The sequence below is a fragment of the Fistularia commersonii genome, chromosome 16, assembly GCF_037954325.1.
Source record: "Fistularia commersonii isolate RoL2024-O1a breed Wild chromosome 16, RoL_Fcom_v1.0, whole genome shotgun sequence".
Lineage (NCBI taxonomy): Eukaryota > Metazoa > Chordata > Actinopteri > Syngnathiformes > Fistulariidae > Fistularia > Fistularia commersonii.
In genome coordinates, this window is record NC_141299.1 from 10,433,781 (window position 1) to 10,447,818 (window position 14,038).

Here is a 14,038-nt window from a genome sequence, read left to right on the forward strand (position 1 = left end):
AATTCAAAGTTAAAAGGCAGTAATATCATGCATTTATCTCAGAGAGCTTAGTAATTATGGAAATACACAAAAACATGCTGAAATATCAATTGGGATTAATTCCTCTGGGAAATCTATTTAACAAGTTTTAAAATCAATCGTGAAACAAATAAGAGAGTAGAAGAAAAGTAAAATATTACAATGGCATTATACAGCAAAGTTCATTAGGATACCACTGGTGAAAATGTGTACAGAAGTAGGAGAGCTCTCTGCACATAGCCCATACAACTTTGATTACCGTCATTGGGAGGGATATTTGGAGAAACCCTGAGAATAACTGAATAGTTATTTACTTGTAAGGCAGAAAGACATGATCAAAATTTGCTTAATAAGTTTGGGTCTCTAAATAGTCATTTATGTTTGATTATCTGCTTGTTCATCTAACTAAATCAAGACTGTTACACTAGTAGTATAGGTCCAAGGCCATTCTTTACTCAAAAGTGGATTTAATTTAAATAACCATATTTTTTCTACACAGGAAAGCACACTGGTAGACAGCTTCCACAAAGCCAGTGTTGATAGGAGAGAGGAAACTGACAAACTCCTGATCATCTGACTGCAACTCTGCTGTGCTCCGTTCAAAGACAAAACACTCCGCAGGTCCTGAAATGGCCTCTCTATTTAGTCAAAAACAATTCCGGCAAGAGTAAACTTTGCTTGCCTTTGTGCGGTGAACCTGAATAAATGGTGGTCCAGAATCATTCTATCAAGCAACAGTGACACTGAGTAACATTGTGTTAGAAGATCTATGTAAAATTTATCAACCTTTTGAAATCATGGACACATATGATATAGACTTATAGATCCGTGCCTGAGAAAGCTAAAGAAAGACGGAGATTGCTGAAAATGTCCTTTTTAACAGATTATAAAAACTTCAAATTCTATCCTGGCAACAGTTTTGGCCGAAGCTGCTTTGCAGTTCTCATGAAATGAGGCGTACAGTAACTGTCACTCAACGATCAGGCCAAAGAACTTATTCAAAGTTGTAAAATGGAAAGTCTACCAATACAGGACTGTCTCAGAAAATTAGAATGTTGTGATGAAGTTCTTTATCTTCTGTAATTCAATTACAAATACAAAAATGTCATACATTCTGGATTCATTACAAATCAACTGAAATATTGCAACCCTTTCATTATTTTAATATTGCTGATTATGGCTTACATCTTAAGAAAACACAAAAATCCTATCTCAAAATAGTAGAATATCATGAATAAATAATTTTTGTTTTTTAAATTGCATTACAGAAGATAAAGAACTTTATCACCATATTTTAATTTTCTGAGACGGCCCTGTCTTTAACAAATAATCCCCAACACGTGAATACATTTTATCACATCATACACAAGAAAACCAATTCATAGTAGGAGGACAAGTTGATGACAATGTGCCTTTAAGATTTATATTGACACAAAGAAAACCTCATCATTGTTCTTAACTGCGATAAAAATGTCATTCATCAAAAACGAAGGTCACTGTCAATCAGGCAACGACGTTCAATAAGCCTGCCATGGCTTTTTGGACTCTTGTAGACTTTTTGGACTCCTTAGACTCTTAGAGAACCTGGAGAGAATCCATGCCGGTGCGAGAAGAAAATATAAACTCTACATGGAATTGGTCCAGTCAGTCACAGGACTCAAACCAAAAGACTGCTTTTGGTTTGAGTAAGGGGAGTGGACTAACCAACGTGCCCCAGTTCCATCCATCAAATTCAAATAAACAAAAACACCCTCAGGAATTTCACTCTACCAGCTGTGAGAAATACTTAATCTTAATTTTTACAGGATATGTATGAATATTTACTAATTTGTCCCAAAACACAGTTTTGACTTTTTGTTCTAAGGGGACAACCACATTTACAAACAGGCCTGTTAAACATATCAAGTTATATCATTTCTACCTTATGATTTGATACATATAACAATCGCAGCTGAATATTAAATATGAACAAATAGTAAATGGACCCAATAGGTCAAAACAAAATAAGATAAATAAATAAATAAAATGTAAAAAATATGATTCATTTTGAATCTCCGAGTCAAAACACTTGAAACACCTAACATCTGTTGAAGCACAATATTTATCTCTGCAATGTGTGGGTGGGTGTGTTTTTTTTCTGTATTATTTTGGATAATAAAAGCACCACAGGGAATATTTATGTCTCGATTTTGACACGTGCAGACATGTGGTCATGTGCCATTCCTAGAAATACTCTTAGCAAAGAACTCCTGGAAATACAAAGAGTTAAGAGAAGAATTACTGCTTCCAATCCCGGCTCTACCTTATTGTCTGTCCCTCACTTCCACCACTTGTTTCCCCAGAAAAGGCAGGATCTGTGGGAACAGTGCTGGGAAAACAAATGTGGTCACTGATTTTCAAGGAAAATTTTATCACATTCATAGAAGGATGGAAGGAACAGCCCATCCAGCTGTGGGTGTAACATCTGCATTTGTATGTGTCCACAAGGAAGAACGATGTATTGAAGAAGAAGAGGGAATTTCTTGTAATAGAGCATGGATATATTAAACATTCTACATCATCCTGTTTCATGAGTTTGACGCCAGTTACAAGGAAAACAGCTACAGGCTGGTGTCATCATAGCTGCAGGTTTTCGATGACCCTATCTCATGGCTAAAACGCTAGATAATTCATTAGAAAAGCAAAGTTATCAAGATAACGACTTTATGTGCATTTATTATCCATACTGTCCGTCCTATACTCAGGGTGGCGAGGGTGCCACTGTACCAGCTGTCAGAGGGCGAGAGGTGGGGTTCACCCCAGAATGGTCACCAGTCAATTACAGGGCCACGTATAGAGACAGACAACCATTCACTCTCTCATTCACACATCTGGGCAGCTTGGGTTCACTAGTTTACTCTCTGCATGTTTTTGGGCTGTGGTAGGAGGCCGGCGAAATGGGAGCGAACCCATGCAGGCATGGAAAGGACAAAATCCACACAGACAGGTGCCATGTTGGAATTGAACCATGCACAATTCAATATGTTGTTTTTTTACATCTTTTTTTTTTTTTACTTTTTCTCATCACTGAGAATTACAGGGTATGGACAACAAGATTCTTTTATCCTTCATAATATTCAACTAATCTAAGAATTGTGGGGTTATACTTTTATGAGGTGTAGAGTTAATTATCATTCAGGTAGTTGGGGTCAACAGTCCAGAGCAACGGAGAGTGTGGAAAAGAGGTGAAGAGACGGGTCCAAGCAGCTTGGAATGGGTGGAGAAAAGTGTCAAGGGTACTATGTGATAGAAGACTATCGGCCAGAATGAAAGGAAAGGTGTACAAGACAGTGTTGAGACCAGCGATGATTTATGGACTAGAAACAATTACAATGACCAAAAGACAGCAGGCAGAACTAGAGGTTGCAGAGATGAAGATGTTGAGGTTCTCTTTGGGAGTGACCAGGATGAGTAGGATCAGGAATGAGTCTATCAGAGGAACAGTACATGTTATATGTTTTGGTGAGAGGTCAGAGAAGCCAGACTGAGATGGTTCGGTCATGTACAGAGGAGGGAGAGTGAATATATTGGTAGACGGATGCTGGAATTGTAGCTTCCAGGCAGGAGGTCTCGAGGAAGACCAAAGAGAAGATTTATGGACGCAGTGAGAGAGGATATGAAGGTAGTTGGCGTGAGAGAGGAGGATACGGAGAATAAGGCTAGATGGAGACAGTTGATTCGCTGTGGTGACCCCTGAAACGAAAAGCCGAAAGAAGAAGAAGAAGAAGCTTCAACCCAGAGAAATTGTTTATCGTTGATAAATCGCTGGTTTTTTCGATATTTCAATTCATCGTAATCTTGTCAGACAAGATTCTCGGGCTTTTAAATGAGGTACAACTAATGCCTGTGCTTTTTGCAACAATTTGTACCGTATCATTGACCTTCACAGCACCGGGCTTGCAACCTATCAGCCATTACTTCACTGGCCTCCTGCCCAGTTTATGTTGGCATCTCCTTCCAAGCTCTTTGGCCAGATTTGGCCAGATCAGCCAGATGAGGCAAACCACTCTTGCATGAATCTTGGCACCTACTATACAGCTGGTTATTGGGTGAAAAGCTCTCCCAAAAAGGTCAAAGGTAAATGTTTTGAAAAATGAAAACAATGGAATTTGCACATTCACTTGTCTCTGCTCCAAGTGTATCGACTCTGTCTTGACTCCAGATGCTTTGTCTGCGGTCGTGTCACTGGAGATTGATCACTGGATGTCATTTCACTAACACGACCCAACATCAGTTGTTTTATGTTAGCCGTTACCAACATTAAAAAAATGATTATTTAATGATTTGTTGTGATGTTTCTCAACTGCCCGGCTTTTAAGTCTGGCTTTTTGTTTAGAGCAGCTAAACTTAACTTAATGGTGAGAGTTTTATATTATTCTTGTTATATTTCAAGTTGTGTGAACAAAAAAATATGCTCAAATGTCTACAGTTACATTCAAGGAACAGTCTTCAAGACACATGGTGATGTTAAATTAAAAAGCAACTCAAAAACACAAATGTAGAGCCTTTATTCCAGGCCTGGCCAACCTGTGGCTCCCAAGCCACATGCGGCTCTTACGTTCATGTCGATTGTTGTATTTGTGTGTTTTTTTTTTTTGCTGTGCGCGGAGAACACTGGAGCGGCACGTGATTGCACAAGTAAAAAACACACAAACACAAAAGTCGACATGAACGTAAGAGCCCCATGCGACTCAGGAGCCACAGGTTGGCCAGGCCTGCTTTATTTTATTTTTAGTAATAGAAATACCTGTACACAAAATCTTAAAATCCTCCACAAAAGACTTACCATCATTGGAAGCTATAAAATGAGAAAAATATATGGTTCCTGCACTGAAATGGGACCCTCAAATCGTAGCAAAACACAATGATTCACAATAATTAATGTTTAATCTTGCTTCATATCGTTTGTTTAACTGGACATTCTTCAACGTAAGATTTGAGATGCTAGTATTGCATGAGAGACAGCAAGCATGGATATTTGATGGAGATTGGTTTTATTATCCATGCTTTCTCTTTCTGTTTTGTTACATAAGAAAAAAGTGCTTAAATGCCCTAAAGAGCCCCTTGCTTTTAACCCTGATAATAACGTCCCACAATGTCACAGGAAATCCATCCGGGTGACCGGTTACACACTGTGTCTATGATCGTCCAGGTCTTTTCCTGAAACACACCAGCTGCTTATCCTGGCATAGCTCAAAGTTTAACTATTGTTGACGGATGAAAAACAGGGGTTCCTCAGAGATTGCGGCCTAAATATACTCCTCTAGCTGCTATTCTTCTTGGATGTTCTCCAGGGAATTGTTTCATGCATGGGGTGTTGGGTGGGGGAATTTTAGTCGGCTACACGTGCTTGTTGTTTGCCAGCCTCACATGCAGAGTTTGTCATGCATAATATTAGATACTACATCACGGATCGCATTATTGTGGTTGTTGTAGTAGTAGCAGTGATAATAATAATAATAATAATAATAATAATAATAATAATAATAATAATAATAATAATGATAATAATAATAATAATAATAACAATAATAATAATAATAATAATAATAACAGTAGTAGTAGTAAATTTAAGTAGGACTTTTACATATTAATAATTACTACAATCTATTTGTTACCCATACTGTAAAAAATCAATAAATAAGTAGTCTGGCCTAACACTCAGAGCATGTTGATCTAGTTCAAACTGGGCTGGAGCTGCCGAGGTGTGGGGTGAAGGGCCCCGTTTTTGACAGGTCAATAAAGAACCCATCCACACCTGCTGGTATCTGACTTTTTAAAGGCACCAGAAATGTGTTTAACCCACTGCCTTAAAGTTTACTAAATGGCTTCACACCAGGGTGGAAGTGTTCATTTTTGACACTTTTGTGGAATCTTGTTGCCACCATGAATGCTACTCTGCCATTTTTTATTAATTACTGTAGCAACAAGTTTTTAAAGGACATCGCCACAATTGACTGTTTACTCTGGTCCATTACTGAATCTTCCGTATTATTATATCAGTAAAATATAACCTTTATTATTATTATTATTATTATTATTATTATTATTATTATTATTATTATTATTATTATTGTTAACAACAACAACAACAACAACAACAACAACAACAACAACAACAATAATAATAATAATAATAATAATAATAATAATAATAATAATAATAGTAGTAGTAGTAATAGTGCTGGTAGTATTTTAAGTGTTGGATATATCTAATATATGTTTCTAATACATTTAACCTGGAGTTTAATTGTGAATAGTCCTTTTTTAATTGGTTGAGCGGCTTGATTTTAAACACAAAACTAACTAACTAACTAACTAATGAACAGTTATGAACTGATCACTCGGGATGAGATTGAAAGATCTATTTTCAAGTTGGTTTAACAATGAACGCAAATGGATCAACGCAAAGTGAAAATAGTGAATTGGAACTCTTCCTCCCTCCGCTGTCGGTCGGCGATGCTGAATCTTCTCTTAAAGCAACCTAAATATTTATTTAACGACTATTTTTTTTCGAGTCCCGCCGTCCGCGGGGAGCCAGTGGCTCGTCAGAGGTGCTATTTAAGACGCGGCCGATTCAAGGTGCCGCAGAAGATCAGCGCTCAGCGCGCAGCAGGACGCAGCGGATTATCCTGGAAAAAGCCAAACACTGTGCTCTGCCGCGGTGCCCGCTCGACTTATCCCGCCACAGAGGACATTTCTCCAAAAGGAATAAGCTGTAGGAGAGATGAAACCGTGGCAGGTTCGCTTCCTTCACATTCTGATCTTAAGTGCGGCCGTGCGTAATGTGACGTCCTTGGAAGAAGAGCTCTCCGATTCTATTTTTGGTGAGTTGCCAGTCGAGACCCCCATCTTCGCTTTCACTCCGACTTCTTCCAAGGAACCTTCGTCCTGCAGCCTTGTCACGTCTGCACGGAGTATTTTTCTTTGACTCCTGTTTTACTCAGACAGTTTCTCTGATTGTGTGTGTGTTTGTGCGTGTGTGTGTTGACTTTCTGTCATTTTTGGTCGAATCTCCGAGTGCATGCATGTGTTACCAAACAACCACAGTACAGTATTCCCCCCTTAGCAGTTTGGAAGCAGCCATGTATGTATAAAAATGTATAAATATCACGAGATGCTTCTTGTTTGTCACCAATTTTTGCACTCAGACGGAAAAACATTCAGCTCCACAACTTCACGAGAAACTCACGTATCCATAAACATTTATGTTGGCAATAAGGCCCCTAATTTGCTCCAGTTCCCCCGGGTGTTGGTGTTGGTAACTCTTGTTAAACTGTCTGTGAAGATCCTACCACTCCACCCCCCACTCTGGAAACTAGTACGACCCCCAAGTTGAGTTAAGTCAGCTCTCTTGTTTAAGGGCCACTGGAACTTGGGCAGATTATAATGGCTGAGGGGGCAGGAACAAAGCTGGGGGGGCAAAAAAAAACCCAGCGATGGTTTCTATGGAGCCGAGGGAACCCCTGAGAACCGATCTAGTCTGAGTTGGAGGCTCATTTACTGAGGGGCCACGAAGGGCTCGGGTTTATTGGAACCAGCCATACATGGCTACTCGGGCATCGTGGACCTCCCAGTCAGAGTCATCCGGCTTCGACGTGACAAAACAACAGGTGGATGCGGTCTTTCGCCGAGTATCAGCTCAAAACATTCATTTCAAGCTTCTTTCCCCCGACAGGTAACTTCCTGAGTCCTCTGAAAAACTTGCTGGACCATAAAGATGACAGCAATAAAACTGTTGTCAGGTTCTCGTTGCGTAAACCGTCCCATCCGGATGACGACCTGTGCTACCTGGTCCCCGGCGAACCCGATTCCCTGGCAGCCTGTACCTTCAACAGCACCTCCAAGACCTTTTTCGTAATCCACGGATGGACGGTGAGCGAGACACCCGGCCAGTTGTGACATGTTCCTTCCTGCGAAAGGCTGCGTCGGCTATGCTCTGTTTCGGCTTGAGGAAAAATGCTCACCTTTCCCTAATTCTCTCCCAATTATTCATTGCCAGAACATCTTGCCTAACTCAAATTAGTAAAAACTTTTGACAAGCAACAACACGACAGTTTACGGAATGCGCTCATTTAGCCGCACCTTGAGTTACACACGTTATTAATGATTTTGCAGCAATATCGTGACATGTTGTCTGTGAATGTTTTTGGTTCTTCCATCAGTTGAGCGGTCTGTATGAAAGCTGGGTGGCGAAACTGGTGGCGGCACTTTATGAACGAGAGCAGACGGCCAACGTAATCGTGGTGGACTGGCTCAGCTCGGCCCAGAATCACTATGTGGTCGCAGCTCAGAACACCAAAGTGGTGGGACAGGAGATTGCCCGATTCATCGACTGGATTGAGGTAAGGTCGAATAGGTGTTTTGAACACGTAAGGTTTCCCAGAAGAAGGGTTAGTTTTGAATAAATTGTATATTTTGGGCAATTTCTGAAAAGTCACAAGCAATTATGCTAGCCCTGCTGCCAAAAGGGCATTTATCCATGGGCTGTTGACACCTTCTCCTTGAAGTAATAGTACATTTTATGAAAGGAATAGCTCATAAAGATGCAAAAATGCTTCGTTGATGCTTGTTTTATTTGGTTTTTGTATCCTGTCTTTGTTTATCATGAGAAACTGACATTGCAGGATGTTGGCAAAACTACTTGTCTTTTTACTCTAAAATGTCTTGACAAATATTGGCAGTTCAACCTTTCTATATGATACTTATACTATGCTATACTATAATTTTTAATAATTCCTCTACTGACTTACAAAATTATATTCTTTATGGCAGGATAAGGATAGAAATGACTACATAAACAAGATTTGAAAATGAATGTATTATAGATCACTGAAGAGATATCCTGGCAAATGTTTTTTTATTAATTATACATTCATTGCTATGCTTTTGCAAGGAATCTACAAACATTCCACTTGATAACTTGCACCTGATTGGATATAGTCTCGGAGCTCATGTTGCAGGATTTGCTGGAAGCCATGCAACCAATAAAGTTGGAAGAATAACAGGTGAGGGAACCCGAGTTGCACGCCAGTGAAAGTTAAAATCACTTATTGAATTTGATTCAGGGAAGATTTACGCAAATGCTCCCACAGGCCTGGACCCGGCGGGTCCGGATTTTGAGGGCGCACATGCCCACAGGCGCCTTTCCCCAGATGACGCCAACTTTGTGGATGTTCTCCACACCTTCACACGGAGCTCTTTGGGCCTCAGCATTGGGATCCAGCAGCCTGTGGGCCATGTTGACATTTACCCCAATGGTGGCAGCTTCCAACCAGGCTGTAACCTCAGGGGCGCTTTGGAGAAGATTGCTAATTTTGGCATATTTGGTGAGAATAAAAATCTTTACAGGGGACATGTACAAAATCACTCACTACTTTTGCATTCAAAGTATTTTTGAAGTGTTTGCATTTATAAGAGGTTTAGTGTCGGATTCTTTCACTATTGTAAAAAATACAGAGGGTATGACTTTCTACCAATCATGTGGCTGGTTTGGTCCACTCGCCCAGTCCAGCAGATTTGCTTCACACTGCTGGTCATTAATCTGTCTTCGTTCAGAACATTGTTAACGCTGAGCTACACAATGACCCCATTCACACCACTTTGACAATGAACAGAGGGCCTCAAGCATAAACTAAGAAAAGTCAGACACAAAATCAGGCTTTATGCCAAACAGGCTGTCAGGTAAACCCATGTAGTAGAAATATTATCTAAAATTTCTCTACTTTTTTATGTTTTCCTTTTTAGCTATTACTGACGCAGTGAAATGTGAACACGAGCGTTCAATCCACCTCTTCATTGACTCTTTGCTGAATAAGCAGGAACCGGCAAAAGCTTACCGATGTGGCAGCGATGACATGTTCAACCGTGGCATGTGTCTCAGCTGCCACAAAAGTCGCTGCAACCAAGTTGGCTACGGCATCAGCAAAGTCCGCAAGGCACGCAGCGTTCAAATGTACACTAAAACCCGAGCCACCATGCCTTTCAGAGGTCAGTGTTGCACATCAACAGAGAAAACAATGTACTGTGTAACTAATCAATGGTGGTTAAAGGATTGAAAGCTGTTGTCTTCATCAATCATCAGGGGGATCGAGTGGTAATCCAAAAACAAAGCTTTCTTTTAAACATGTATTTTCTTTAAAGAAGTTCAAGTTTGTTTGTGTTTGAAAGGCTCAAAGTAGTACTAGCTTCGCCTATAAAAGTCTGATCTTTTTAAGTCCTCCAGCTTAGACTAATCTGCTATGGAATGCTCCGGTACAGTGACCAACATGTTCATGGTGAATTTTCCACATTATGATTGCGGCTTTCTTTTATAGTTTATCACTATCAGCTGAAGATTCACTTCTCCAGTAAGGTTAACCGCTCAGAGTTGGAGCCTTCACTTACTGTTTCACTGTATGGGACCCAAGGAGAGGCTGAAAATCTGGAGCTCAAATTGTGAGTTAAACCCATTTGAAACAATTCTATAATGCATTCTGTCTCTCAGCATTACTTGGTCATGAAAGTTGTTAAAACAACATGATGACAAATTTTACTAATGCAGCAGGATTGACAGGTATTAAATTAATAAATGAACGTATAACTGATAACATGGAAAGATTGATCTTGAATTGTGTCTTGCAGTAAGGAAAAAATAACAGCCAATAAGACTCAGTCATTCCTGCTTGTGACGGAGAAGGATATTGGGGATCTCCTTATGTTGAAGTTCAAATGGGAGGATAAAAACGGCTGGTCGGCCTCTAACATGCTGAGGATGATTTCCTCCTGGTGGTCTGGTGACTCGGACATTGATAACTTGGATGTGCACAAAATCCGCATACGTGCTGGTGAGACCCAGCAAAAGTAAGTATATAAGTGACATCTGACTTTTGTGGCACTTTTCATGGCACTCAGAGACACTGCTCAATAATCGCAACTCACAAGAAACAACATTATCAGTATACTGGATAAGTCGAGGTGCTGGTTTGTTTTGACAGCTGCTGCATTTTGTAATCCCGAGTCCTAACAGTCAGATAATAGGTTTTGCACATCAGCATGGTTGATGATTGTTTTATTTTCCAATTGATGACGGGTGTGCAATGGGAACCATTTATTTGATTTCTCTTATAGGGTGGTGTTCTGTGTAAAAGAGTCTCAAAACTCAACCCACGAGATCACTTTTATTAAATGCAAGGATGCTTGGAGGATTACCCCAAAACAAAGATCCAAAAGGTAAGATAACTTATTTAGTATCTAATTTTTGATAATATCTTTCAACTCTTTTGAATGGAAATTACTTTTTGTCCCCAGAAGAATTCTGAAGAACCAATGACCTGAGGAAAAACACCACCCTTGAAAGGCCGCCTGTTCATTTCAGCACTTCATACATGATTTATATTCTTATAACTTATTTTATGCCTGGATTTCAAAACAAAAATGTCACTGGCGTTTATATATCCAGTTATTTAAACAAATGTGAATACTGTAAATTATTTTTATGTAAAAAAAATACCTGCAATTTCCTGTCTTATTTAGTTTCCAAAGAAATATACTTCTCTTGTATTGATTGTTTCACAAATCTACAGAAACACAGCAAAGGAAGTGTTCTTTGGACTCTTCTTCTTCTCAAAGAGAGGAGGAACATCACATCAATATTAAGGTGCTCCTTGCAGAAAGCTTAAGCTCATTTAACTTCAAGTGCAGTTTGATAAATACTTAACCTAAAAAAAGCATTCACCACGGTGGCTCCCAGCACTATTCTTGACTGTGGAACCTGGATCAGTGTGCCTTACTGTAAAAACCTTTAACTTCTTTTCATGTGATACATTGCTGCTCTTTTGTTACCTGATCCCACATTGTTGTTGTTCTACCAGATCAGAAGGACCTCATGATATTTATACATTTTTATATGTACACGGCTGCATCATGAAGTGTTACTTCCAAACTGCTAAGGGGGGAATACTGAATACCTGCGCTTGCTTGGTAAATGTGGTAAATTGCTTGGTAAATCTTTTACGAAATTTTCTTTTCCCACGGCATCTCTGTGCAAAGCAGCAGGAAAGTAAGATTTAAAGAAATTGTTTTTGACAATTTTTGGATGTTCTGGCTTAATGCACATTGACGGTGCATTTTGTCAGTCAGGCTGCACTGTCACTGAGACGGGTAGCTGCCTGTGCAGAAAATAATATTGCAATTACCAAAACTCACTTTTGACTTTTGAATAACACAATGAACGCTTTATACAGTATCTCGTTTCATGAAATGTGTGTCATTTTGGTTTATTTGGATTGGGGCTCATCTTTATTGGTTAAAGGTTATGTGGTCCAAGCTACCCACAATCCATGGTGATGGCGAGCCTTGAGCAATGCTCTGCCTGTCATGATGAAACTTTTTGGGACTTTGAGTCACAGCTTTATTTCAATGGGTACTGTAAAAATGTGGAAATCCTTTACTTTTGCACAGTGGACAGGGAATGAAATTGCTGAACAGAGTTACTTGTACATAAGATTAAACTATTGCATTTGTAGTATGAAGCACTGTTTCTGTATTTTAACCTGTAGAGGAACGGAATAATTAAAATGTGCATATTGGTCTGTCTTTGTACATATCTGTAAATAATGTTTTGTGTAAATTCTTTAATAAACCAAAACCATCTTAAGATGTCATTTCGAGACTGAAATGTATTTCGCTGCTACTGCAGTTTAATATCATACGCAGTCTTCTTTTCCTTATGGCTTTTCCCTTCAGGAGTTATTACAGTGAATATACCTCCTCAATCTAACCGTATTCCCCATCTAACCTTTATTCCTTTTCTTTCCAGATTATACCTCCACCTCTCTAGATTTTCCTCAACTTGTTCCCTGCTCTCAATACAGATCACAATGTCATCTGCAAACATCATGATCCATGGAGATTCACCCCACCACTGTCTCACACCTTGCATACATGTCCTGCACCAGTCTATCATACTTCTCTGCCACTCCAGACTTCCTCATGCGATACCATAGTTCCTTTCTCAATGCGCTGTTGTATGCTTTTTCTAGGTCGACAAAGGCACAATGCAGCTCCCTCTGTACTTCTCTACCAGCATTCTCAAAGCAAATACTGTATCCATAGAATTCTTGACTGTAATTCTTGCCCTCCTTACTGTCCAACCGAGCGTAAAAGTCATCATATGCCCTTTGTTTTGCCTCTACCTTGCACTGCATCTCCATGTACTCCTGTCTGTTCTCTTCAGTCCCCCCAGCGTCCCACTTCCTCTTTGCTCACTGCTTTATCTGTATATACTCCAGCCATTTCCTCATTCCGCCATCAAGTCTCCTTATCTACTTTCCTTCCGGACGACACACCAAGTACTCTCCTACCTGTCTCCCTGATCACATTAGCTGTAGTTGTCAGTCATCTGGGAGATCTCCCTGACCACCCAGAGCCTTTCTCAACTCCTCCATACAAACCATACAACGCTTTTCCCTTTTCTTCCACAACTTTGTCTACTGCTCTTTCTTTGTCCTCTTTACCTTCCTTGTCACTAGATTCATCCTATAAACCACCTCTCTATGCTGTCTGGCAACACTCTCACCCAACACTACTTGGCAGTCACTGATCACCTTCAAGTTACATTGTCTTACAAGATTCAGTCTGCCTGCGTGCTCCCACCTACATTCTTACAAGTTGCCCGATGGTTTTGCCTTTTTAGGAAAAAAATATTCACTACAGCTATTTCCATCTTTCAGGCAAAGTCTGCCATCATCTGTCACTCTGCGTTCCTATCCTGGATGTCAAACCTGTCCATCACTTCTTCATCACTTCTATAGCCTGCACCAACAAATCCACTCAAGTCTGCACCAATTACCACTCTCTCAACCTTGAGGATAGTTTGCATCACCTCATCTAACTCACTCCAGAAATTCTCCTTCTTCTCTAACTTACATCCCACCAATGGAGCATAGCCACTTACAACATTTTTTTTCCGTTTAAAATTTATTTTTGCATGAATATAGGC

The 14,038-nt window shown here is 39.8% G+C and overlaps 1 protein-coding gene across 2 annotated transcripts; it reads left to right on the top strand.

Moving 5' to 3' along the window:
* The first annotated feature begins 6,634 nt into the window (after nt 1–6,634).
* Nucleotides 6,635–12,694, top strand: lpl2a (lipoprotein lipase 2 a). Of its 2 annotated transcripts, none has more exons than XM_086161166.1 (10): nt 6,635–6,884; nt 7,736–7,932; nt 8,223–8,402; nt 8,954–9,065; nt 9,153–9,386; nt 9,805–10,047; nt 10,374–10,494; nt 10,681–10,899; nt 11,167–11,268; nt 11,350–12,694. In XM_086161166.1, the coding sequence occupies exons 1-10, from the start codon at nt 6,785–6,787 to the stop codon at nt 11,366–11,368; spliced, it is 1,527 nt and encodes a 508-aa protein (XP_086017292.1). In that variant the 5' UTR covers nt 6,635–6,784; the 3' UTR covers nt 11,369–12,694. The 2 variants fall into 2 exon arrangements, with proteins under 2 accessions (XP_086017292.1, XP_086017291.1); XM_086161165.1 differs by having other exon boundaries at nt 6,636–6,884; nt 11,347–12,694.
* Nucleotides 12,695–14,038: the final 1,344 nt, after the last annotated feature.

Excerpts from the sequence above, each read along its gene's own strand:
- lpl2a (XM_086161165.1), top strand. The coding sequence starts at position 6,785 with ATGAAACCGTGGCAGGTTCGCTTCCTTCACATTCTGATCTTAAGTGCG. Across the intron at positions 6,885-7,735 it reads GCTCTCCGATTCTATTTTTG|GTAACTTCCTGAGTCCTCTG; the intron begins GTGAGTTGCCAG and ends TTCCCCCGACAG. Across the intron at positions 8,403-8,953 it reads GATTCATCGACTGGATTGAG|GAATCTACAAACATTCCACT; the intron begins GTAAGGTCGAAT and ends TGCTTTTGCAAG.